This window comes from Artibeus jamaicensis, unplaced genomic scaffold, assembly GCF_021234435.1.
Source record: "Artibeus jamaicensis isolate MK-2021 breed Jamaican fruit bat unplaced genomic scaffold, CSHL_Jam_final contig_233, whole genome shotgun sequence".
NCBI lineage: Eukaryota > Metazoa > Chordata > Mammalia > Chiroptera > Phyllostomidae > Artibeus > Artibeus jamaicensis.
This window is the reverse complement of record NW_026521486.1, coordinates 1,781,366-1,804,554: the sequence shown is the minus strand read 5'-3', so window position 1 is coordinate 1,804,554 and position 23,189 is coordinate 1,781,366. Positions and strand designations below refer to the sequence as shown.

Genomic DNA, 23,189 nt, shown 5'->3' with positions numbered 1-23,189 from the left:
GCTCCCCACTGCATGGGGCACCACCCGTCTCCTCCTCCTGATGCTCCAGAACCAGCAGCAGGAAGGGCCACCTGCTGTAACACTCCTGCCAACTGTCACCACAAGGACATGGGGGGCGTGGGGAAAGCTTGTGGGTCACAGGCAAAGGGCACTGCCGTTCACTCAGATGCATGGAACGGGTCCTCTACGTGTCAGGCACAGAGTCGGCACATGAGCCAGCCGTTCCACTCACGGGGACAGACCCTTGAGGACTGAAGATAGGTAGGGACTCGCAGACAAAAGCTTGTTCACAGACGTTCCCAAGAGCTAAAAGGTGCAATGACCCAAATGTCCATCAACAGAGTAGTGGATAAACAAATTGTGGTATGTCTATTCGTGGAATATTACTCAGTCATGAAAAGGAACGAAGCACCGACACCCACTACAGTGTGGATGAACCTCCAACACATTACACTCCGTGGAAGACGCCAGTCACAGAAGGTTACGTGTGGCATGCGTAACCCGGTTTACATGAAATGTCCAGAACAGGCAAGTCCGTGGACAGAGAGGAGACCGTGATTTGCAGGGCTGCGGGCACTGGGAGTGAGTGCACGGGTGCAAAGCTGCATTTTGGGGTGAGGAGATACCTTCGGTCTCCGCAGAGCCGGGGTTGCCCACTACGCCTCGTTTGCCTCGGGCGGTTCGTTTTGTGTGTGTGAACTCCACACCAACGCTGTCTCCTGGGCGGGTCTCCCATGCCCCTGACCACGCTCGCCCTGGGAGACCTTTGGGAGCTTCTCCCCCATTTTCACTTGTGAAAGCAGGGGAGACGCACGACGCAGCCTCCCTGTCTCCAGGGTGGCGACGACAAAGCGCCGTGGGAGAGGGGAAGCTGTCTGTTAGACCCAGAGGTGAGAAGTGACTGCACCGGCAGGCGGCTCGGGGGGGGGGGGGGGAATTAAGACGCCCGCAGGCGTGCGCGACCTGGGCTCGGTCACAGGCGTTTGTTGGAGGGCGGAAATCAGGACAGGACACACAGACGCATGGACGCCAGTGGCCGGCTGAGGTCCACGCGGCAGCCTCTCGTGCTGGAGGCAGGGGCTGGGGCGGCCTGAGCAGTACGGAGGATGAGGCACGGTGCGGGTCGATGGGGACGCGTGCCTGGCCGACACGGGTGGCGGGCAGCAGCGTGTAAAGAGGAGGATGGGGGGGGCTGCCCCTTGCCTTTCTAAGACGGATCTTCCACGGTTGCCCCACGTTGGCAGAACAGGACGATGGCATGGCCGCGTCCGAGTATTTTCTCCACTCTCACAGCAGGCAGGTGCCGGGCACAGGGCAGGTGAAGACCAGGGTCCCTGCACTTCCCTCCTGGGGCCTGGCTGGGCCCCGTGGGGCAGCCATCCAAAGCCCGGGGGACCCCCGCCCTCCCCTGCAGCTCCAGGCCTGGACACGCAGGGGCGAGGCCGGCACAGGATGTGTGAACTGGAGGTGAACCCGCCAGGTGGTGAGGCCTGCCCCCTCCAGGAGCGCAGGCGGGGGGCCGGGGGCCGGCGAGGACAGACCCGCTGTCCTCACTGCTGCCACCGTCTCAGAAAACCCCCGTAGGGCCGCCACGTACTGCAGGGGGGACCACAAGGCCACGAGCGTTGCCAGTCTGTGCAGATCTGGGTGCCTGATTCTCGGCCAAGCAGCCAGAGTAACCACTTGCGGGGGGGGGGGGGGGCGCTATTCTTTTTCCCCCTCTCTGCGCAGGCCCGCCCGCGGCTTCCATTTCCAGGTTCTGAAGTAGCCGGCGGGGCTTTCGGTGCACAAAGGCGTGCGGCCCTCACGAAGCGCTCACATTTCCACAGCCTTTCAACCTGCTGCAGACGATTCCTCCTGGGGAGGCCGGTGGGGGTTCGATTTCAAATGCTGGGTGCAGGGGGAGGGGCGTGGGCGCCTTGAAACCAGACGCCAGCGGGGCCGTGTCTTGGGACACAAATGGACTCACGCTCTGTGTCACAGACGGGTGAGCAGTCTCCACATCGAAGAATTCACAGACGGCTGGACGGCTGGCAGGGATGTCGTAAAGGGTCACAACGCAGCCTTGAACGGGCACCGTGTCGCCGCTCCTCGCAGCGCGAGGCTCAGCCCCGGCGACGGGTGGGCGAGCTGAGCACAGCGTGCGGGGCCGCCGTCGCCCTGAGAAACGTGGGCAGACCCCGCCGGTCCTGGCACACCATGACAAGTGCCCCCTCGGCGCACACACGGCATTTCTCTGAAGCTCATTGGTGGATGAGATCACAGGGGGAAAAGGCCCAGATGCGCACGCTCCCAGGATCCTAACCGAATTCCCGAGAGGCCTCCCATGGGCTTTTGAGAACCCAAACGCCCCGCCAGGGGTCTGCGCCTGTAGGCAGGTGGCCGCTCTCTGAGCCTCAGCTTCCCCACCAGTAACACGTGGGTGGATATGATCCCCTCCTGTCTCTCAGGCAGGCTGGGGTCCCTCCCAGGAGCCCCCTCCACACTGGTGCTTCGGGCCCAAGGGGCTGAGCAGCTGGGGAGCCAACCCCCCCACTCCCACGCAGGGAGGGGGCAGACAGGAAGGCGGGTTAAGGGACCTGGCAGGTGTGCCCTGACACTCCCCCCCTTGCTCACACCTAGACCCTCTGGGTCTCGTCCAGGATTTTCCTTATCTGTGCTGGCCTCGCACACCTGCCCACCCCCCTACCCCCAGCTCCTGCTGCAGGGGCCTCACCGGCCCACTCACACCAGATGCCGGGGCCCAGGACAGCTCGGCCGCGCCCAGACGAAAGGAAGGGACCCCACGCCTGTCCAGTCCGCCCGCACCCCGCATCTGCCCCACGGCAAGACCTGCGCTGACCGTCCCAGCTTCGCCAAGGCCGTGCAACTGGCCACGTCTTCGGACTCGGCCCAGGACTTGGTGTCCCCCTGAGCACAGAACGGCTGTTCCGGGCCTGGCGCTGGCCTCCCTCTGGAGCTGCCCCGAGGGGCCGAGCCCGGAGCCTCCCTGTCCACCACACCCCCATTTTCAGTTGGTGGCGGGGGTGCAGTTCTGCAACGTCAGAAAGTCCCTTCGCTGTCGTCAGCCAGCTAGCTTGTCAGCAGGAACTCAGGGTTCCTCAAAAATCAGTTGCGAAAATATTTACTACTTTTGAGTTGGACGTTAAGGACAAAAAAAGCCCAGACCCCGCTTGACCTTCTTCCTTTAAGACGCCGGAAGGGCCAACCCGGGGAGGACCAGGCGTCCCCTCAGGGCGTGCGCGGCAACCACGGCCACTTACAGGCTCGAGAGAGGACGCCGGGTCCCACTCCCCCCACGGGAGACAACGCCGGCTCCTGCTGCCGGCAGTGCCGGCTGAGGGGGGCAGCGGCTCCCGCCTCCCTCACATGAGCAGGGGCGGCCTCTCCCAGAAGCCAGGTAAGTGCATAGCTACCGCCTCCACGGTCACCTGGGGACGGAGGAAGAGAGCCTGCCCTGGGCCGGCCAACACACCCACGCAGGGCCCCGCCGGGAGGGCCACGGCTGGGGGGCCACGGGGTGTCCAGGGAGCATCCCGACTCCACTCAGGAAAGTCCCTGGCTTCCTGTGCCCGGGTCTCGGCTAAAATGGGGGTTAAAGTAACGCCGCCCTGTGGGTCGGAATGAGATCCGTCCGTGGAGGGGCAAGGTCCACACGAGCTCGCTGTGCCGTGTGGTTGCTAGAAAAACGGAGGGAAAACCCAGAAATGCGCAAGTGCCTGTTCACACTGCAGTTCTGTCTCGATTTCTCTACACTAAAAAATACAATTTCAGCCTTGGCTGGTGTGGCTCAGCGGATTGAGTACCCACCTGTGAACTAAAGGGTCGCTGGTTCGATTCCCAGTCAGGGCACATGCCTGGGTTGCAGGCCAGGTCCCCAGTAGGGGGCGTGTGAGAGGCAACCACACACTGATGTTTCTCTCCCTCCCTCCCTTCCCCTCTCTCTACAAATAATTCATATATATATATATATATTATATATATATATATATACACACACACACACAAACACTTATACGTATTACATCAGCCCTGGCTGAGCAGCTCCATTGGTTAGAGCGTCATCCCGATACATAAACAAGCAGAACAACAAATCGGTGTTTCTCTGTTCCCACGTCCTCTCTCTAAATCCAACAACTAAAACTTTTTTAAATAAGTAAAAAGATAAGTTATTTTTACGTCTTTAAAGAAAAAAGGAGCAACGGGGCATAACTGCGTGTCACGAGGCTGCTCTTGGGCCCGGATGCAGGGCGACCTGCCGCGTCCGGCCCCTCCTCAGTCCCGCAGGCCCAGAACACGCTGGAAGATGCCGGCAGACGCTGTTCATCGGGGCGGCGGCAAAAAGGAAAGATTCCCTTATGCTCAGAGCAACCTTGGAGTTTCCTATAAAGCAATCCCACCAGAGCTGCCTTTGAATCCGGGTTCACTGACAAGTCTGACGCAGACACAGGGACGGACGGACGACATGCTCAGCCCCAGGAGGCCGAGGCTGCACACTGCGTGTGTGTGTGCGTCTCCCGGGCCACAGGGGTCTCCGTGGGAACGGCCTGTGTCCTGGACACCACCCCTGGGGCGCGGTGCCAGCCTCTCCCCCGCCCAGCCCTTCACCAGACAAAAGCTCCCAGCCATTGTCCCCGCTGGGCACAGCCACCAGGGCCCCCGCGTCTTTTGGGAACCGGGAGTTTGTATCAGAGGGGTCCTTTGTCCAGCGACACATGTCCAGTTCTCAACATCGGGGGGTCCATCCATTTAAACAGCACCTTCTTGGGGTGCTGGGGAAGACATCTCTTTGTGGTTGCCTCACAAAAACTGGGGCCTTGGGCAACCCACAGAGGCTCGTGTCCCCCACGAGTGGGATCCACAAGTCTGACTGTTGCCCACTTCCAGCTGGACTGGAGGTGGGGAGGGGCGGGCACAGGGACCTGGTGTCTGGGGGGCTCCCGGCTGAGCCTGCACTGTCTCGGGATGAGAGCACAGACCGTGTCGGGACAGGAGAGCGGCAGTCCGGGCCACGAGGACTTCAGGCCACCGGACGTGTCTTCACAAAGCCTCCCCGGACAAAGGGAGAAGGGCTTACAATCGACGTGCACGCTCACAGCCTCACGCACACTCGTGTGTGTGCTCGCACTACACACACCCCCTAGTGCACACTCACCTGTGCACACGAGCACACTCCTGCAAGGCCCAGCCTGCTCCTGCTGGGAACCCACCCAGCCCCCTCTATCCGGAGTCTGCACAGAAGCGAGACCCCAGAACCCCACCAGCACCCCCTCCCTGCCTTCCCCGTCCACGGGCCGTGAAGGCGACATGCTGGGCACTAGGTGAAAATCGGGGGGCCGCTTAGCCGGCTGGGAGGGAGCACGGAGAGGCCAGGGGGAGGACGGGAGGACTGTCAGCGCCGCACACGGGGCGAGGGGACGGCCTCCAGGCCCCACGCCTGGCTCTGGGCCTCCATTTCCTCCCCTTCCGAGGGCGACAGCAGAACCTCAGACCCTAAGTGCCCCTGTCCCGGGGGTGGGGGCAGAGGGTGGAAGGGCAGAGAGCCGGGGGGGAAGGGGGTTGCTGGGTTGCTTTCCATTTCAAAGCCTTGGCAGCGAGGGGAGGAACTGGGTGAGGATGGGGCCCTGACATGGTGGGGGGCAGTCGGCGGCTGCCCAGGCCTGCGGGACTTTCCATGACAGTCGTGGGCGGACACGCGGGCCAGGGTGGGGCGCGTTTGTCTCTGGGAATAACTGTTTCCGTAGCAGGTGACTCTCTGCCATCTGACGGCCGTGTTTTGGAAAGGAAGCAGGTGACCCGGCCGCAGCGCCTGCCTCCCCGCCCGCCCCCGCCCCCCAGTGCTGGCCTGGCCCCCCACGGAGGCTGTTTCCAGGGAGACATGCTTCACCCTCTGGCCCCTCAGGCCCAGGGAGTGCCCCACCTGCTATGGCAGCGGGCTATTCAGTAGTAATGGACGGGGGCGGACACCACGCAGACCAGCACGCCCAGCAGACGGCCGGTCAGCAGGAAACACAGTCGGAGAAAAACGAGTGTCCGCCCGCCTGGGTCAGGGGGCCTGCAGGGGAGGAGCAAGCACGTGGGGTGTCCCCACACGTTCCCCTGGCCACTGTCCACTCTGCAACGGTCGGCAGGCGGAGCTCTGCCGGGGAGTCCCCGGTGCAGAGGGGGAAGCGCGCCCGCCTGGCCCTGCCCCGACTGAAGCCTTCGGGGCCCGGGCAGAGGCTCGCCTAAACGGTAGAACAGTGTAGCTTCCTTACCTCGCACGTTCTTCCCATCAGATGTCTCCTTCTGAACAGAAAGTTTAAAGTGAGAAATCAAAAATGGTTCCAAATCCTATCACCCAGAAGGGCTCCGGCTGCGTGTTCTCACGAGAACTTGTGCGATGCCCAAAACAGCCCAGAAAGGCATAAAATGAACACAAAAGCGGCCTCCTTCCTCCCCAGCCTCATTCCCAAAGGCAGCCTCCTGTGGGGAGACAGCCACAAGAGGAGCCTCAACAGCGCCCGCTGCAGGGGGGCCGTGGAGGAGGACAAATGTCTCGTGTTTCCAGGCAGGGGAGCCACCCTTCAGGACGAACATACATACGCCCATACCAGCACATGTCCGTACAGCCCTCAAAGTCCTTTTAACTAAGCGCTTTATTTCGAGATCATTTTAGGTGCACGTGCCAGTAAAAATACTATGGAGGGACCTGGTGTGTGTGTCTGCCGCCCAGTTTCCATCCTGGCCGAACATCCTGCCACGGGCAGCAGAGTGTCGCAGCCAGATGCGGGCGCTGACAGTCAGCACCCGGAGTGGTTCCGTCGGCACCAGGCCCCCGCGGGCCGCCGCTCCCCGGCCACCCCTGCTGCCCCGGCCCCTGGCTGGGGTGGGTGCAAAAACCTCTGCTGCGCACAGCTGTTTTCGGGTGCAGGCCCGGAAGCCGGCAGTGGCTGCACCCGTGTTCTCTCTAAGAGAGAACTCTAATTCATGTAACTCTCTAAGAAGGTGCTAGAATCCTCCGGGGACAGCATCTGGGACTGGAGATTTTGTTTTGGAAAGTTTTTAAATTACGGAGTCCGTTTCCTTACCAGTAACATGGTCATTTGCCCTGGCTGGTGTGGCTCAGTGGATTGAGAGCCAGTCAGTGAATCAAAGGGTCACTGGTTCGATTCCCAGTCTAGGGCACATGCAGGCCAGGTCCCCAGTAGGGGGCGCTAAAGAGGCTACTACACATTGATGTTTCTCTCCCTTTCTCTCTCCCTTTCCTTCTCTAAAAATAAATAAATAAAACATTAAAGAAAAAGTAACACGGTCATTCAAATTACTTTCCGTATTGGATGAATTGTGGTAGTTTGTCATTTTTGAGGAATTGGGAATTTATTTTGGATGTTAGTAATTAATGTCTTCTCTCCTTGTCGGTATTGCTGGAAGTCTGTCAACATTACTGATCTTTCCGAAGCTGATCACTGATCTTTGTTTCACTGATTCTCTGTTGTTTTTACGGTTTCCACATGGCTGGTTTCTGCCCTGGCTAGTGTGGCTCAGTGAATTGAGCAAACTGAAAGGTCACCAGTTCGATTCCTGATCAAGGCCCATGCCTGAGTTGTGGGCCAGGGCCCCAGTTGGGAGTGTACGAGAGGAAACTGATTGATATTGATGTTTCTCTTCCTCTTTTTCTCCCTCCTTACCCTCTCTTTAAAAATGTAAATAAATAAAATTTTTTATTAAAAAAATAAAAACCTGACTGGTTTCTGCTCTTCTCTTTATTCTTTCCTTCCTCCTACTTGCTTTGGGTTTGTTTTGCTTTTCTTTTTCCAGGTTCTTCAGGCAGGTGCTTAGATGATTGATTTGAGACTACTTCTCTTTTCACATGGATTTTTGGTACTATGAATTTTCCTCTCAGCACTGCATTAGCTGTATCCCACGTTTTGCTATTCTGCATTTCATTTTGTTTACATCTGTAAAAACTCCTAACCAACTTCCTCCCTCTTTTTGTGAGTAACTGAAGGCTTCCATCAATCTCCGTCAGGCCTTCGATTCGCAACACCCCCTGAAGTCAGCCGGCACAGGCAAGGCCCGCAAGGCAGCAGCTTACGCCCAGGGCAGCATGGGAAGGACAGCTGCAGGGGGAGCGGGGCGGGGCTGGGGGCGGTGGTGGAGTGAGGCGGTGAGCTCGTGGCAGGGGAGGTGATTTAAATAATGACTGAAAAAAGAAAGAACTACATTGAGGGTAATGGGAACAAGGTTTGATACTGAGAGAGAAAAGGATTATAAATATAAAGGCGTAAAGCTAGAATGAACTCCATAGTGTTGTATGGAATCCAAGATTTTCAGCAATCAGAGGTAGAAATAAATGCGAATTTCAGTCCAGGTAAGTGTGTATATGAGTGTGTGCACATGCCTATACACACACACATGTTCATATGTACACGTGTGCAGGCTCTGCCCAACGTGAGAGAGAGAGAGAGACTGGGGGGGACACCCCAGCGATGAGCCCACCACACCCCAGTGCCTCGGATTCTAAATACCATTCTTTCCTGAAAGAATCCAGACTTCTGAGGGTAAATGGCCGATTCCAGGGCTGGCTTGGGGAAATACAAAACAAGCACGAAATGTCTTTTTGTGCCAAAATGTAGCGGAGCACTAATAAAAGGATGGGGGGGGCTGTCAAAAGGCTCGCTCTTCTTTCTTTTTTTAAAAATATTTATTTACAGAGAGAGGGGAAGGGAAGGAGAAAGAGAGGGAGAAAAACATCCATGTGTGGTTGCCTCTCACGTGCCCTGCAACCGGGGGACCTGGCCCGAAACCCAGGCATGTGCCCAGACCGGGAATTGAACTGGTGACCCTTTGGATCGCAGGCCGACGCTCAGTCCACTGAGCCACACCAGCCAGGGCAAAAGACCGGCTCTTGTGCCCGTGTTCTTTTAGCCAAATCTCAGCCGCGGGCCAAACATCGAATGATCTGAGCACGGTGGCAATGGGAACAATGCCTGCTAGTGCTTTGCCTTGAACAGGAGCCCGTGGAAGCCACTAGCACAAGCAAACGGGAAGCAAGCCGGTGAAAAGCTGACCTTGAACTCGGAGGGCCGGGCGGAGTCGGAAGACCGCCGCTGCCCCCACCGTGACGACAGCACCGGTGTGGCTGTCACGGAGGCTACAGCTGGCGGACGAACCCTCCGGGGCACAACCCGCGTCCTGGCACATGCGCTCGGCTAGTTTCTAGAAGCCGATTCCGCGAGACGCGGACCCACTCCTGTGGAAAATGGCAAATCCAGCTGCTGCCATTCCCACCGTCGGGGGGAGAAAGCACATTCCTGGTACTCCCTGCTGACAGCCACTTTCCACCTTCCCAGACACTTATGACAAGGTCAGGCACTTTGGGGCCCTATGACAAAGAACACAGCCACATGGATGTCCCTGTGCCTGGCCTGTGCCCGGGGGGAGGGTGGGGCGGAGGGGCAGGGACTGGCCAGACACCTGAAAGGCCCTGGTCCCAGCTACACCTGAGTCCCCGGTGTGAAGAAGCACTCGGAATGGCTTCCAGACACGGATGCCCCACCCGGTGCATTCACTCCCGTCCAGACTGCGGGGAGGAAGGTTTACCCATCCTACACAAAAGCCTCGAGAAAAATGCCCATCTTTGACGAGGGATGACCCCAAATCCTCCCAGCCAGCCCCCAGGCGGCTCCGTGGGTGGGTGTGGGGCGGGGCTCTGCTGCTCCCCCTGCTCTGGACGGGGCCGACCTGCTTGTGCAGACTGCCTGCCTCCAAAATCACCTCCAGGAGAGATGCCCGACTTCTGCGGGCCCTCAGTCTCACTGATGGTGACGAATGGCAACGGACCTTCTCACGTAAAATGTCACCAGGTGGAGAAAGCAAACTGCCTGCCCTGCTCCCTGCCTGGGGGCCAGCCCACGTGGTCCCTACCAAGGGGTCCCCGTCCTCTAGCCTCTGGCCAGCTTTGGCCAAAGGGAGCCCAGCGGAAGACCAGAGGGACTGGGGGGACAGCGGTCAGGACGGCCTCGGCTGGCTGCGTCCCTCACCGCCAGCTAAAGCTCTGCCAGGGTGGCTCTTCCCCATGACCCCCTCTTTCTGGCATCACGCCATCTTGTCCCCTTCCTCGGGGACTAAGGATGGTCACAGCCCGGGCCCTGCACTTCCCCACAAACCCCCTTGGGTCAGAAGCCCTCCTGGGAATAACACCAAGGTCCCTCTGCTTCCCTGCCTAACAGCCCAGGTGGGAGGGCCCCCAAGACAACTGGGGGAGGGTCCGAGGGGCCCCAGGGGTTTTCCACCCAGGACTCGTGAAACCGTGAACAGACTCCACCCCGGAGAGACGGGGTTCCAGAGGGCACCTGAGAGCGCGTTGGTCACAGGACAGCACAGGGTAGGGTGCAGGAGAAGGCCGGGGACCAAGGGGCCTCCTTGGCTAAGCACCAAGCACCAAGACAGAAGTCCCAGTGGCCCTGCAGGCCGACCCCACAATTGGCGCGTTGCCCGTGCAGGGCCCAACCCAATCACATAGTAAGGCCGCAAGATACAGCGCACAGGGCTCAGTTTCCTCCACCAAACCACCGTGGGCGAGAGAAGAAATAGCTGGGTTTGGAGAGGAAGGGCTTAATCCCACTCTGGGGCGCCGCTGAACAGCACCCCTGGAGACAGAAGGATCTGCCAGGATGGCAGGATCAGCCATCCAGCTGCACCCAGCGGCACCCCGGAGATGACAGCTGCCTGTCATCACCGGCGAGGCCCTTCCTCCCTCTGGACGCTCCGGGGCCTCTACAGTGGCGAACACACGGCTCAGGGCTCGCTGGGGGGGTTGCTGCCAGTGAGCAGGCCCCCCGGTTGGCACCGGTGTGCAGAGGGATGGCAGTGCAGGAGGACCTCAGCCGGGGTGGCCATGCCAGGAGTGCCGTCTCCGCTAGACCACGACCCGCTGCTGCTCTAGCCACCGGCAGCCAATTCCCGCAGCCTCCCTGACGGGGCTGGCTCCGTCACAGCCAGAGCCTCCGCCAGCCCTGGGGGACGGGCTCCCACACCAGGAACGTGGCACATGCTCAGTTTCCCGGACACAGAGCATGACCCCCAGAGGGTCGGTCGCCCGGCCTTCTGCCTGGCCTGCACCCTGCCCGGCTCAGCTCGCAGGCCTCGGGAGGCACACACCACGGGGGCTGCGCCCGCCAACAGCGGGCAGGGCCAGAGTGGACTCCAGCTCAGAGGGGAGCCCAGGCCGCCCGGGGGACACGAACGTTCTCGCCAACTGTCCACTCTGGAGCAGCGGGCAGTCGAGAGCGCCCACTCTCTACGCGAGAGTGTAGGCAATGTCGGGATGAAAACCTGGATGTCTGTGGGCTGAAAAACCACTGGCCCCTGGTCCCTGTCCTTGGACTAGGAGGGGTCACTATCACGGGACCGCTGCTGCCCACCAGGGTCCTCATCAGCCCTGCCTGGACAGGAGAGTTCAACATCCCCAGGAGAACACTAGCCGGTCCCCCAACCAGTCACTTCAGACGGGTGCCCCAGATCCCCGAAAACTCTCCTTCACCCTCACGGTGAGCGAAGCCCACAGGCCCAGTGTGGTCAGAAGCTGCCCGGCCCAGGCCTGGGTGACACAGGCATCTCCCACCCACGGGTCAGGGGCATCCAGCAGAAACTGGGGTCACCGAGCGGGGTGATCATCGCCAGGGGCCTGTTTGGGGCAGTTGGGAAATGACACCCAGGGCAGGACGTGAACTGTGAGGGCAGCTCCAGGGGGCAGCGGGGCAGCCGGTGACAGGCTGGGGAGATGAGGTCCAGGACCGCCGGTCCCTGGTGAGGCGAACCCCTGAGATGCCGCGATGCGGAGGGAAGAAAAGGCTGCCCGCCCGTCCCTCAGAGGCCCAGCCCTGCGAGCGCCCTGGGCTGGGGCGAGGCCCAGGCAGACCCGAGGGGAAGACGCCCCGAGTTTCCCGGGGGGAGAAGTCTGGTTGGTGAAGCCACAGTGATGGAGACCTGAGTGTGTTGATGCAAAAACCAACCCTGTGTTTCCTCACAGGTCAGCGAACAGCAAAACCAAAGGAAAGCGAAAGTGGCCGCACCTCCACAGCGTTTCCTCGGAGACCTCCAGGCGCTCTGGTTATTCCGGGGGAGAGGGGTGGTTTGACACCGGAGCCGCATTTGAACGCCGGCAATGACTGGGCCAAGGCGGCTACAGCGAATGCATTTCTGCATCCTCCCCCTGGTGCAGGGCGCTCTCTGGTCCTGTCTCCTGCCCCCACCCCGCTCCCTGGGGCTCCGTGGGGTGGGCCCCGCCCGGCACCCTGCCCGGCAGGTTTGCACAGCCCCCCAACGGACGCTCGTTCCCTAAGGGGCTTCTCGAGCTGCATTTTCAACATTTCAGAGGATGAAGTCCGAGGACTGGGGAGCCTTGGGGTCCAGCGGGAGGTGGGCGCGGCGCCCGCCCTACCTTGTTGTAATACTGCACCTGCACCGAGTGCCAGCGCCCGTCGCTGACGCCCCCGGGAACCTGTGGTGCCACCGTGGTCCTGGTCTCGCCTGCAGAGTTGGGGAGCAGAGAAGACAGAGGTCAGCGGCCCACCAGGGCCGCAGGTCCCCCAACAGTCCGTGTGCGGGCCCTCACAACCCCGATGACCCGCTGACGGCTCAGGACATGTCCTCCCTCCCACCCGGCCCCGGCTCTGGCCACCTGGGCCGGTTTTCCGCAGAGTCGGCGTCACCGACGCCATCTCCCTATGTCCGGGTTCTCGCCCCGGACAGACCCCGCGTGTGGAAGAGGAATCTCGGGGTCCCCTGCGAGGCCCTACCTGCCGAGAAGGTGAGCTGCACCTGCTCCTCCACGATCTCCAGGGCGATGAAGTCGTGCTTCTCGTTGAAGCGGCCGTTGTACAGCAGCAGCGCGTTCCTCTCCCGGGTGGCGAACCTGCGGGCCGGGCGGGAGCGCGTCACGGAGGCCGCGGGCTCCCAGACGCCGCCCGCCGGGCCGGCCCCCAGGCGGCGAGGGCGAGGGCCACACGCAGGGAAGGCGAGTCCCAGGTGCCTTCTGCCCACCGGGTGCTGACAGCCCATCAAACCTGCTTAGAGCCCCTCTGGGGGAGGCAAACCGGACTCCGCGGGCGGCTTTGATTGCCACGGCCGAGGCCGCGCGGAAAGGCCACGTTTGTGCCCCGTTCTAGGAAGCCGCCCTGCCCGTCGGAGACGTTTGGACACAACAGACACAGGGCACCGTTGGCCACGAAATGCAGACCCCGCGTGGCAGACCCAGGGCCCCGGTCCCCCCACCACCCTCGGCCGTGCTGGGCCCTGCGGCCTCACGCACACACTGCGTGCTCCGGCCCCAGGGCCCCGCGCCCGCAGCGACCCCTGCAGGAAGCCCCCGGCTCTGCAGGCCTCTCAGGGTCCCTCCAGGGCCTGCTCCCCCACTGGTCGTATCTAACTGGCGTCCCCCAGCCCATTGGTCTGTCACACCATTCAGGGCACTTCTGAAACCGTCCTTATTTGCTTGCGTCTGAGAGCATGTGGCCCTCGCTCCCTGCTGTGTCCCGGCGTCCACAGCAGGGCCCCGTCCACTCGAGGGCTCAGTGACGTGTGCAGGACGGACAAGGAGGAAGGTGAGGGGCGGCAGGTGGGCGAGCACAAGCAGGCCTGTCGGACTCTGCGCCTCCAGCAGTAGAACCCACTCACGACAAGAGAGGAAGCCCCCTCCCAGCCCACAGTCCAGGGGCAGCCGATTGGTCAGGCCCACGGGTCCCTGACCCGTGGTCCAGGCACCTGGGGCCACCTCGCACCTCCCGACACCCCCGTCACAGAGAACCTGCCAGGCCTCCCGAGTGAACTTGGGGCTATTTCCTGGGTTAACTGAACGTCCGTCTCTTCGGAGATTTAATGGGGGAAATGCCCCGCTTTGATTCGAGGCTGGTTGACCCCAGAGTCTGTCGGGACCAGCCCCGGGCACTGGACCTCAGCCCGGAGTGACAGCACAGCCACGGTTCCGTCAGACCTCGGATCCCTCCGGAAAAACCGCGGCAGAGCTGCTGACAAGCTCGAGAAAAACCCTGCGCGGTGAAGTTGAAATCAGGGCTTTGGGCAGGGGGAGGAGGGGGCGGGCGCGGGAGGGGGCGGGCGCGGGGAGCGGGCACCGGGAAGGGGGGGGAGTAAGACTGGTCCAACTCAACTGGCAGGCTCGTTTCCCGAGTGGCGCCTCGCCAGGTCCCACCCTGTTCCCTTCGGGGGCCCCACTGTTGTAGGTTCCTTTGTGGACCAGGGTGAGAGCCAGCCTGTCCGGTGGCCCCGCAGGGCACCCCCAGGTCGGCATCACTGACCCGCTGGAGACCAGGGCTCAGGAACGAACCCAGGGCCAAGGGGGGGTGTCTTGATGGTGCCAGAGGTGGGGGCAGGGCCGGGAAGGAGAGAACAAAGCTTGGGGCAGAGAGGAGGGGCGCAGAGGCAGCTGGGAACTCGGGGGGCCGCTGGGGGGGCAGGCGCTGGGCAAACAGAGACTGGAAAGAGGAGAAGCCGCAAGAGAAAGTAACCGCCCGAAACAAAAGCCCCGGCGGGCGAGTGCCCCAGCCCGCCTTTCTCACGGGTGCGCCCCTCGGGAGGCCCAGGCCCCCTCTCCCTCGAGGCCCCACCCAAGGCCGCCCCGCCCCGGGTGTAGCTGCACTTCTGCCCGAGGTGTGTGACTTTGCTTTGAGGGCAGTTTCCCTACAAAACACACGTGGTTTTGCAGTGGTCCTCACGTCCTGGCCAACACCGCTTGTACCGGAGAGCGTCCATAAATTGCCGTCAAATGAGAGCATCTAAAAATACTATATTTGACAAGCAAGCAGGCAGAACGTGATGTCGCATGGACATTTAATTAAACATTTTATTTTTCAATCTCTAAGTCTGGAGTCAACAGACTTCCTTTGTTTCCGGCAGGTTTGCCATGGGCCCGCCCTGCCCACCTCCGGCACCAGGGCGCCTTCACCATTTGTGGCAGACTGCTGAGCCCTGGGGCCTGAGGGGAGGGACACAGGACGCAAGGCCCCTGAGGAGCTCCAGGACCACCAGGGGACAGGCACGGCTATCCCTCTGGGGGTCTGCAGCTGGCAGCCAGGGACCCTACGTGGCCACTTAACTAAAGGTTTCAGGAAAGATGGGCATCTGCTTTGGAGACTTTAGCACAATCCAGTAATCTGACAACCAGGACAAAAGTCAGGCCCAGGAAGTCGGCACGGCCTCCCACCCCCACCAATCCCAGGCAGATCCCGGCCACGACGTGGGAACCCGCTGGACGTCCAGCAAGTGCCCGCGACAGGGCCTGTGCGGGCAGTCGGGGGCGGGAGGCCGGGCCCATGAGCAAGGGCGGCAGAGGCCTGAGGCAGCGGACAAGCGGGCAGTGGCCGGGCCTTCCCGCCAGAGCTGGAATGCAGGCTTTGCCGGCCCAGGTCAGGAGGGCTTCCTGAAGGAAGCAGTGGGGAGGGACAGGGCTGGCCGGAGCCGGGAGAGGAAGTGGCCCTTCGCGGCTGGGCAGGTCCAGGCAACGAGAAGGCAGTGAGGTGACCACGTCCCAGAGTGCAAGGTGCCAGAACCGGCCGTCACCAGGGATCAGACCACGGAGGGCCCCGTGCACCTGAAGAAGTTTGGGCTCTTCCCCAGGTGGCAGGTGGGCCAGCAGCCTGGTGGACGGGGACCCCAGTGCTGCCACACTAGGAGTCACCGGGGAGACAGGGAGAGGGGACAGTGGGGGTGGCCGAGTGCTGGGCGACAGGAAGGAGAAAAGTGCCCGGATGTGGGAGACAGGAGGTGGAGGGACTTGAGATGGGCTTGAGGGGGCTCCCCTGGGACCTGCTGCGTGTGGGGCACCCGGGGGACGTGCACGCGGACACGTCAGCAAGCCGGGGCGTGGGCACGTCAACATCCCAGCCAGCAAAGCTCTGAGGTTCACTGGGGCTTCCATGAGCAGGCTCCTCGGCCGCCCCAAGCTCTGTCTGCTTTGTGGGAGCGCTCCCCAGCACCGACTCCGTGGGTCTCCCCTGCTCCATTCGAAGCCCCCTGGGGACACTTCTGGAGATGGTTCTGATTCTCCTCTGCTGGAGGACCACCCCGCGTGTGACAGTACTCAGTGAACCGAGGGCAGGCGCCCCGTATTTCCCCGCCCCCCTTTCCCTGGAGTCAAGCCAGAGCCCCCCCTCTGGCTCTGCTGCGTTTTGGGGTGATGGTGGTGCAGGCTTTCGGACTGTTCACACAAGCACCCGACAGGGCCTGTTGGCCGGCTGCACCCCCTTTTCAGGGGTGGGGCCCCCAGAGAGGAGCCCGTTCCATCCAGCCTGTGGTGCCCTGATCTCCAGAGGTCAGCAGAGAAGGAGCCGCCCGGGCCCAGGGGGCCCCTCGGAGGGACCCAGGACACAGCACTCCCACCGGGAGACCGTGCCCCTCAGGGTCCCCCTGGACACTGGCACAAAGGACCAAATGTAAAACCGCCGCCCACTCTACTAAGTTAAGCGTGGCAGAAACTCCGTAACTGGGAATGGCGGATTGGTAAAAGTTAAATTGCATCCGAACTCTCTCGGGGGAGAGACACCAACGCACACTCACGAGCACAGCACACAGCCCGCCGCCGCCGCCACAGTCCTCGCGGACACACTCACGTGAGCGAGACGCTGAAGTGGAAGCGCTGCCGGAGGCCGCGGAAGGTGACGAAGGACTGGGGCGGGAAGCTGCGTGTGGTCACCTCGCAGTAGGGCCGCTCGAAGTCGCCGGGGGGGCACACGCAGTGGAAGCCCCCGATGAGCAGGTTCACGCAGGTGCCGCCGTTCTTGCACACGCCGTGGGCGCAGCGGCCGGAGCGCGCATTCACCTCGCAGTGCTCGCCTGCGGTGGGGGAGGGGTGCAGGACGGGGGTCACGCCGTGGCCCGAGGGAGCAGCAGACCAGCCCGGGGCCCCCGAAAGGCACCTGGGGGTCCGCTGCTGAGACGGGCAAGTCACCGGGGGACACAGCGGGGCTGGCCTCCACTGGACCTGTGTCTTCATGGGAAGCATGGCCCCCAGCTCTAGGGGGTGATCAGAGGGTGGGGGTCGGCGGGTTCCCCTAAGCTCCCCCTGGATTTGTCAGGGGCCCGGGTCACACCAGCCCTGTCCCTGTCCCTGTCCCAGGCCGGCTGGGGTCCCCGTTCCCAGCGGGCAGAGAAACTCGCAGCATAGAGCCCTGCTCGGCACCCGATCCCTCGATGGCTGAGCCGGGGGCTCTCTCCCCACGCCCGTGCCCGCTGCAACAGTCGGGCGCCTGAGAGCCGTGACCGAGTCCCTGGAGCGTGCTGGCTGGCATCACACGGCGCCCGGGCCTCCTCCTGGCCGCCTCCCGAGCACAGCCCTGCCCCCCAGCTGAACTCCAGTCTGTTCGATCACACGCGTCTGTCCCACCAGCCTGTGAGCTCACCGGGAGGAGGCTCCACTGTGCCCGTGTCCTCCCTGCAGCCTGACCCCTTGGTGACAGGAGGGCTCCAGAAGCTTCCGCACAGGATGACCAGGCAGCTCAGGCTGACCCCCTGCTCCCCCAGGCCTGTCGGACCCAGGACACTCAGACTGTCAGTGGGGAGGGCCCCTGGGCTCACCCGTGGGTGCTGAGCCGGCCACCAGGCCAGGCGACAGCAGGCTGGCTGGGGGGCCCCTGTGGTCCTGGGCGTTGAGGACGGCCCCCACCCACACAGGGTGGACGCCGCATGCCCCTCACAGACCTGCTGGCCGTCAGCAGCTCCAACAACCAGAAATTCACCCAGAAATTCTCCCATGGACACTCCTTGCCAATGACTGATGTTTAAATGAATGCATTTTAAAATAAAAGTACTCCCTCGCCCCCACAGGGAACCATCCCGGCGTCTGCCCAGCGCTGGGTCCTGGGTCCTCCCGTCGGAGCACAGATCTCATTCCTCTTTAGGGGCCGAGTCGTGTTCCGTGAAGAGCATCCGTCAGAGCCGCAACCGCCGTGTTCCCTGTTCTGTAGTTGATGGGCTACGGTTCTGTTCTACTTCAAATAGCGTTCCAGCACCTGTCTTTGGAAAAGTCACGAAGCGCAGAATGGAAAGCTACCGAGGTCTCCGTGTTGGTCTTGCCCAACTTACACGCCCTCCTGGTACGGCCAGTCCGAGAAGGGTTCCGCATTAAGGAGGACCGAATCTCAAAGGTGTTTTATTTGCATGTAGCTTTGATGAGGTTCAGCACCGTTTTGCATTTTATGCGCAACATCCATTTCCTTTCCTTGGAACGCCCGGTGATTGTTGCGCTCATGTTTCTATCATGTGTCCGACATGAGTACTCACCCCTCAGCCACACTCAGTCACACACACACACACGTGTGCACCCACACGCTCACCCCCACAAACACACACAAAGGAACCAGCACTCCTGGCCCCTTCTGCAGCCTTCTGCAATTCTGTGCGTCAACTTTAGATGCCCTCACAGGCTTCAAGTTCTCTAATCTCTGCTTTCACAATACCGGTGACATTCGGGAGTGTTTGCTAGGCGTCTCGGTGGCCAAGTACAGTGTACGCTGGCAAAGTAAAGCCACCGTGAAAGGACAGGGTGGGGCGTGCTCCCCAAACCGTGACGACAAACAAAGGGAGGCCAGCCGAGCCCTTCCCAGGCACCCCGCCCTGTGGCGTTCCAGAACGTACCACCCGGGCTCCGGTCCAGTGGGTCCGTCGTGCACCCAGGTGAGAGCAACGCCCCCGGGCTGGCTACCGCCGTGCCCAGCTCTGCCTTTGCCATGGACCGGGAAGCCTGGACTCACCCCACCGCCCCCCTGTGCTCCGGAGGCTGGCTGGCCCCACCCGGCCTCCGCCGCATCCTGTAGGAGGCCACTTGTCACCTCGGCCCAGAGGAAGGCAGGTCCCCTGCACAGCCAGGGAGCAAGATCTTCACTGTCCGGAAGAATCTGAATTTGACTTCACCACTGGAGTTCCTGCTTCCAAATGCAGCTTCCAGGGGCGCAGGGCGACCTCGTTGGGAATGGGGCACGCCGGGGGTGGGGGCCCTGCCTCTGGCTGACTTCAGGCATCCGGCATGCCCCCTGCAGGGGGCTGAGGAAGTGAGCGGACCCTCCTCCGGCCACCTGAGGACCTGCTGCTTCTGATGAGCTGCAAACACCACCTCAGTCTCCATGAAGCGGGTGCTTATTTTGCTTCGACTCTGAAGTTACTTTTGTTTCGTTTCAGGTGGGACAGTTGTACTGTCCCCTAGGGCTGCTGCACAGAAGTCCCACAAACCAGGGACTCACACGGCACACGTTCGTTCTCACTCGGTCTGGAGCCAGACGCCCCGCATCCGGGAGCAGATGGGCCAGGCTCCCCGACGCTCTGGGGGCCGGTGCTTCCCGCCTCTTCCGGCCCTGGGGGTGCCCCCCGCTCGTGGACCCACCATCTGGTCTCTGCCTCCATTGTCACATGCGTCCGCCCTTCATCCCGAACGTCCTTCTCCTCTCTCTGTAAGGACCCTGAGCACTGATTCCATCTCAACAACTAACCGACTACACCTGGGAAGACCCTGTTCCCAAGTGAAGTCACGTCTCGAGGCTCCAGACACTGATGTGGGGGGGGGGGGCTCTCGCACACCACAGTGCCCTTTGTGTCTGCCCTAAAATTACGGTCATGGAAAATGCTGGTGGCCGCACACACTGGGACCCGCGGCGCAGCGGCGTGTGACCATGCAGGGGCTATGTCCCCAGGTCCCAAGCCATTCGCCAGGCTCTGGGCTCTGTGCCCTGGGGACAGGCTCTCACCCAGCCCTTTACCCCTCTCTCTGGGCGGGTACGGGGTGGAGCCCCGGGGCCAGGCCCGGGCCAGGCAGCGTCCCACGGCCACGGCCGCCCACGTCTCCCCTGCAGCCCGGCCTCAAACCCGATCTTCCCCTCTGTTCCCCTCGGGGTCTCCCACCTGGAGGGGGGGTCACTGCCTGTTCAGCGAGGCAAACCGAGGGGGCCTGCACCCGGGTCTGCACTTCCACCCCCCACATGACCACAGCAACCTCCTCTCGGGCCTCTGCCCCCCGCCAGCTGCCCAGCGCCTTACACACTGGCTGGCTCACCAGTAACACAGGGCGGGGCTCTTGGGAAGGTCGGCCCAGCTGGCCCAAGCCAAGGGTCACCCCTCCACTCCGTGATGTCCCTCTGCCTGGGGCCTGCTGGCCCTCGGCCACCTGCCCAGACAGCCTACACTCACCGACCCCACACGCTGGACATGGAGTCTGCAGGGTGGCGGTCCATCGGGCCGATGCAGGGGCTCACCACTACTGACCACCAGGACCCAGTGGGCACCCTCCTCCGGTCATGTCTCCTGGCCTCCGTGGATGGCTTCCCTGTGCCTGGCTGTTTCTGGAGGTTCTGCCCACCGGCCAGAGCAGCCCAGGGGCCCAGGACAGACTCCCAATGGGCCCAGGGTCTCCCCTCTACAGAGGACTGGTCACAGCTCTGGGGACACATGTGGGGTGCGGCCACCCCTACTCAGCAGGCTCCGGGGCCGGGGCCAGGTCTGTCTGGGGACCAGATCTGAGACGACTGGGCACACGGTGAGCACCTAACCATCACCTCCGGCGTGGAGGGCATGCGTGACGGCCCAGCACGCAGAGGGGCCGCCAATGACCGGCAGGACCCGAGGGGCCGGGCGCCTGTGAAGTGAAGTCATAACATGCCGGGATTCCCAACGCCAAGCCAACAATGAAAGCTGTGAAAAGCTGTAAAACCGACATAATTCATGCATTTGATTCATATAGGGTTGGAAATATGTTGATGTAATAGACGAAGAATTCTACAGTCAAACACGCCCTTTTAATAAAAGGCAGTGAGAACTCTCGGCGTTTGGGTTTCGGGTGAACTGGGCCGGCTGGGTCAGGGTCTCACATCCGGTTCTGGAGCCTTCAGTCAGGGCCCAGGTGCACGCGGGCGCCTGACCAGGGGTCTCCTGCCCAGTCCACAGCGCCCACCCTGGCTTTGTTTAAACTGTGTGTTAACCCGCTTCTGTGCTCCCTTAAATGTATATATTTCATGCAGTGGTGTGTTAGCAAATCCCACCAGCCAGCCCGGCGGGGGCGCCCTGGTTTGTAGCTCTTGGTCATTTCCATGGGGCACGTCCCCCACCCCCATCACAGCCCACGTCAAACTGCCCCCATGATGTCGCTGAGCGAGGAGTCGGGAGGAGACAGAACACAATGGTTCCTAATTCTGAAATTCCTCTGATCTGAGGTGAGTGATTGGGATCGAGCTGAGTGAGTCCCGTATCTACAGTGTTCATTACACCGCCCTCACGAGAGACAGGGCTTGAATGAAATCTCCGTTCTGGGAGGTGCACTACTATCGAGATTTAACTTTCTCTTTCCAGGAACTCTCACTCTCAATAAACTCGGCCTCCTCCTTTCGTCCCAGTGTTCTGCTTGGGGTGCACGCATGCTCCCGAGTCATTCGAAACTTGGAGGAAAATCCCACCCTCCCTCTACGCCCGCTATTACCGAGGGCCCCACCCCCACGCCCGGATCGGGTTCACCTGGGCAAACCGATACCCCCCTGAATAATGCATGCAGCCCCCCCGGCCCCTGGGATGACAGACAGGGCAGCTCCGGCAGAGCCCCGAACAGAAAACGTGACCCCTCCATGAAAAAAACGCATCACTACAACACAGAAGCTTCCAGCAGCCAAACCCCGAAGCCTCACCCGAGTCCCTGTCACTGGACGCCTGTCCCACACCAGGCTTGGGGGCGAGGCGACACTGTCCGACTGCCCAGGGGCCCCCAGCCAGTGTCAGACACACAGACCCTTGGTTTGAGGCGTCCAGGCCTCCAGAGAAGCCCCCCGCTCCACAGGACTCGAGCCCACAGCTCACAGGCACAGCCACCAGCTCAGGGTCACGAACGGAGCACAGGCCCAGCAACACGCCCCCACCTCAGAAACCGGGACATGGGCGGAGCCCAGAGAATAGAACTCACAACAAAAGGAAATTCTTTACAGGCGAAGGAATCGGGATGGAAAAACAGCGCCCGGGTGGGAGCCTCGCAGCCGGGCTGCACGGGGATGTGTGTGGAAGGCGGGGCGGGGAGGACAGAGATGGGGGCCAGGCAGACAGGGGCACACAGCCGGGCCGAGCCCCCGGGTGGTGGGGAGCTGGGAGGGCGGGGGAGGGGAAGGGCAGTTCAGGTTTGACGACTGGTGTTTTTCAGCAAGGAGACAAATTGCCTCCAGTCCTAAGAAACAGCTAAGGGACTGGGACTAGAAAAGCCCGAATTTCCGAAGGCCGTGGGAAGCGTGGGAAGTGTGCGCCCAGATCGGGATGCACGTGGGGCGCGGAGGGCCCAGCACACCCCCTGACGCGGCAGCCTGAAGACCACCCCACCCTGTGGAAGCCCGTCCCTACTCGGAAGTTGAGCCCGTTGTCCAGGTGTTCACCCTCACAGAGACACGCTGTGGCCACTGTCTAGACCTGCTCCAGCAGGGGCGGCACAAGGTCCCAGGCAAAGGACAGGCACCTGAGGGTGCCTGAGAGGGGGTGGCTGCGTCCCCAATGACTCAACACTGAAAATGCGCCCACTGGTCCTCCGGCCCCCGCGGGCCTCAGCACCCCTGCAGCCCCTGCCCCTCCCCCCACCATGCCACTGCCTGGGACGGAGATTTTCAAGCAAGATCCTGACCAGGGCCTCAGTTTCCCTGGCTGTACTCCCTCCCAGACGGCAGGAGTGCTGTTTCTTGCCCTGCACGTGGGGAAGGCTGGTGTCCGGCAGCAGTGAGCGAATTCCGCAAAGCCCCACGGTGAGCCCTTGGCCCCCGGGGCTCCTGAGGCTGGGGCCACCCCCCTTCTCTCTCCCCTGCCCCAGCTGCCTGACACACCTCTCCTCTCAACTTTGTTTGACTTTCTCACCACCTGGGGGAGCCCAGACACCTGCCGGGCCCTCCCCTCCCAGGCCACCAAGCCCCCACCTCCAGCACCGTGTCGCACCTGCAGGGAGGGAAGGCGGAAGCTGGGGCCCCCGCAGGCTGGTCCTGGGTGGGGCCTTCTTACTGTGACTTTGGTATTGTCCTTGGACCAAATTCCCAGAACCCCGAACACACCCATTTTAAAAACATAAATTAAAAGTGCATTCCAGCAGAAAAAAAGACTCCCCTGAACCTGCAGTTTGGCGGATCCTGAAGGAGGCCCTGCAGGTCTGGGGGCCGGACCCTCTCCCCTGGACGAGCTGTGGGCGGTTTCAC

The 23,189-nt window shown here is 61.8% G+C and overlaps 1 protein-coding gene across 3 annotated transcripts in view; it reads right to left on the bottom strand.

Annotated features, from left to right (window-relative positions):
- The window catches only part of CELSR1 (cadherin EGF LAG seven-pass G-type receptor 1), a 99,487-nt gene that overhangs the window by 36,238 nt on the left and 40,060 nt on the right, over nt 1-23,189 (bottom strand). For 2 of the 3 annotated variants that reach the window (XM_053662029.1, XM_053662030.1), the window contains exons 3-5: nt 16,611-16,833; nt 12,786-12,901; nt 12,428-12,516 (exon numbers count right to left, since the gene is read on the bottom strand). In XM_053662029.1, the coding sequence (XP_053518004.1) occupies nt 12,428-12,516; nt 12,786-12,901; nt 16,611-16,833 (428 nt within the window). The remainder of the gene's footprint in view (nt 1-12,427; nt 12,517-12,785; nt 12,902-16,610; nt 16,834-23,189) is intronic. The other variant, XM_053662031.1, reaches the window with a different exon arrangement.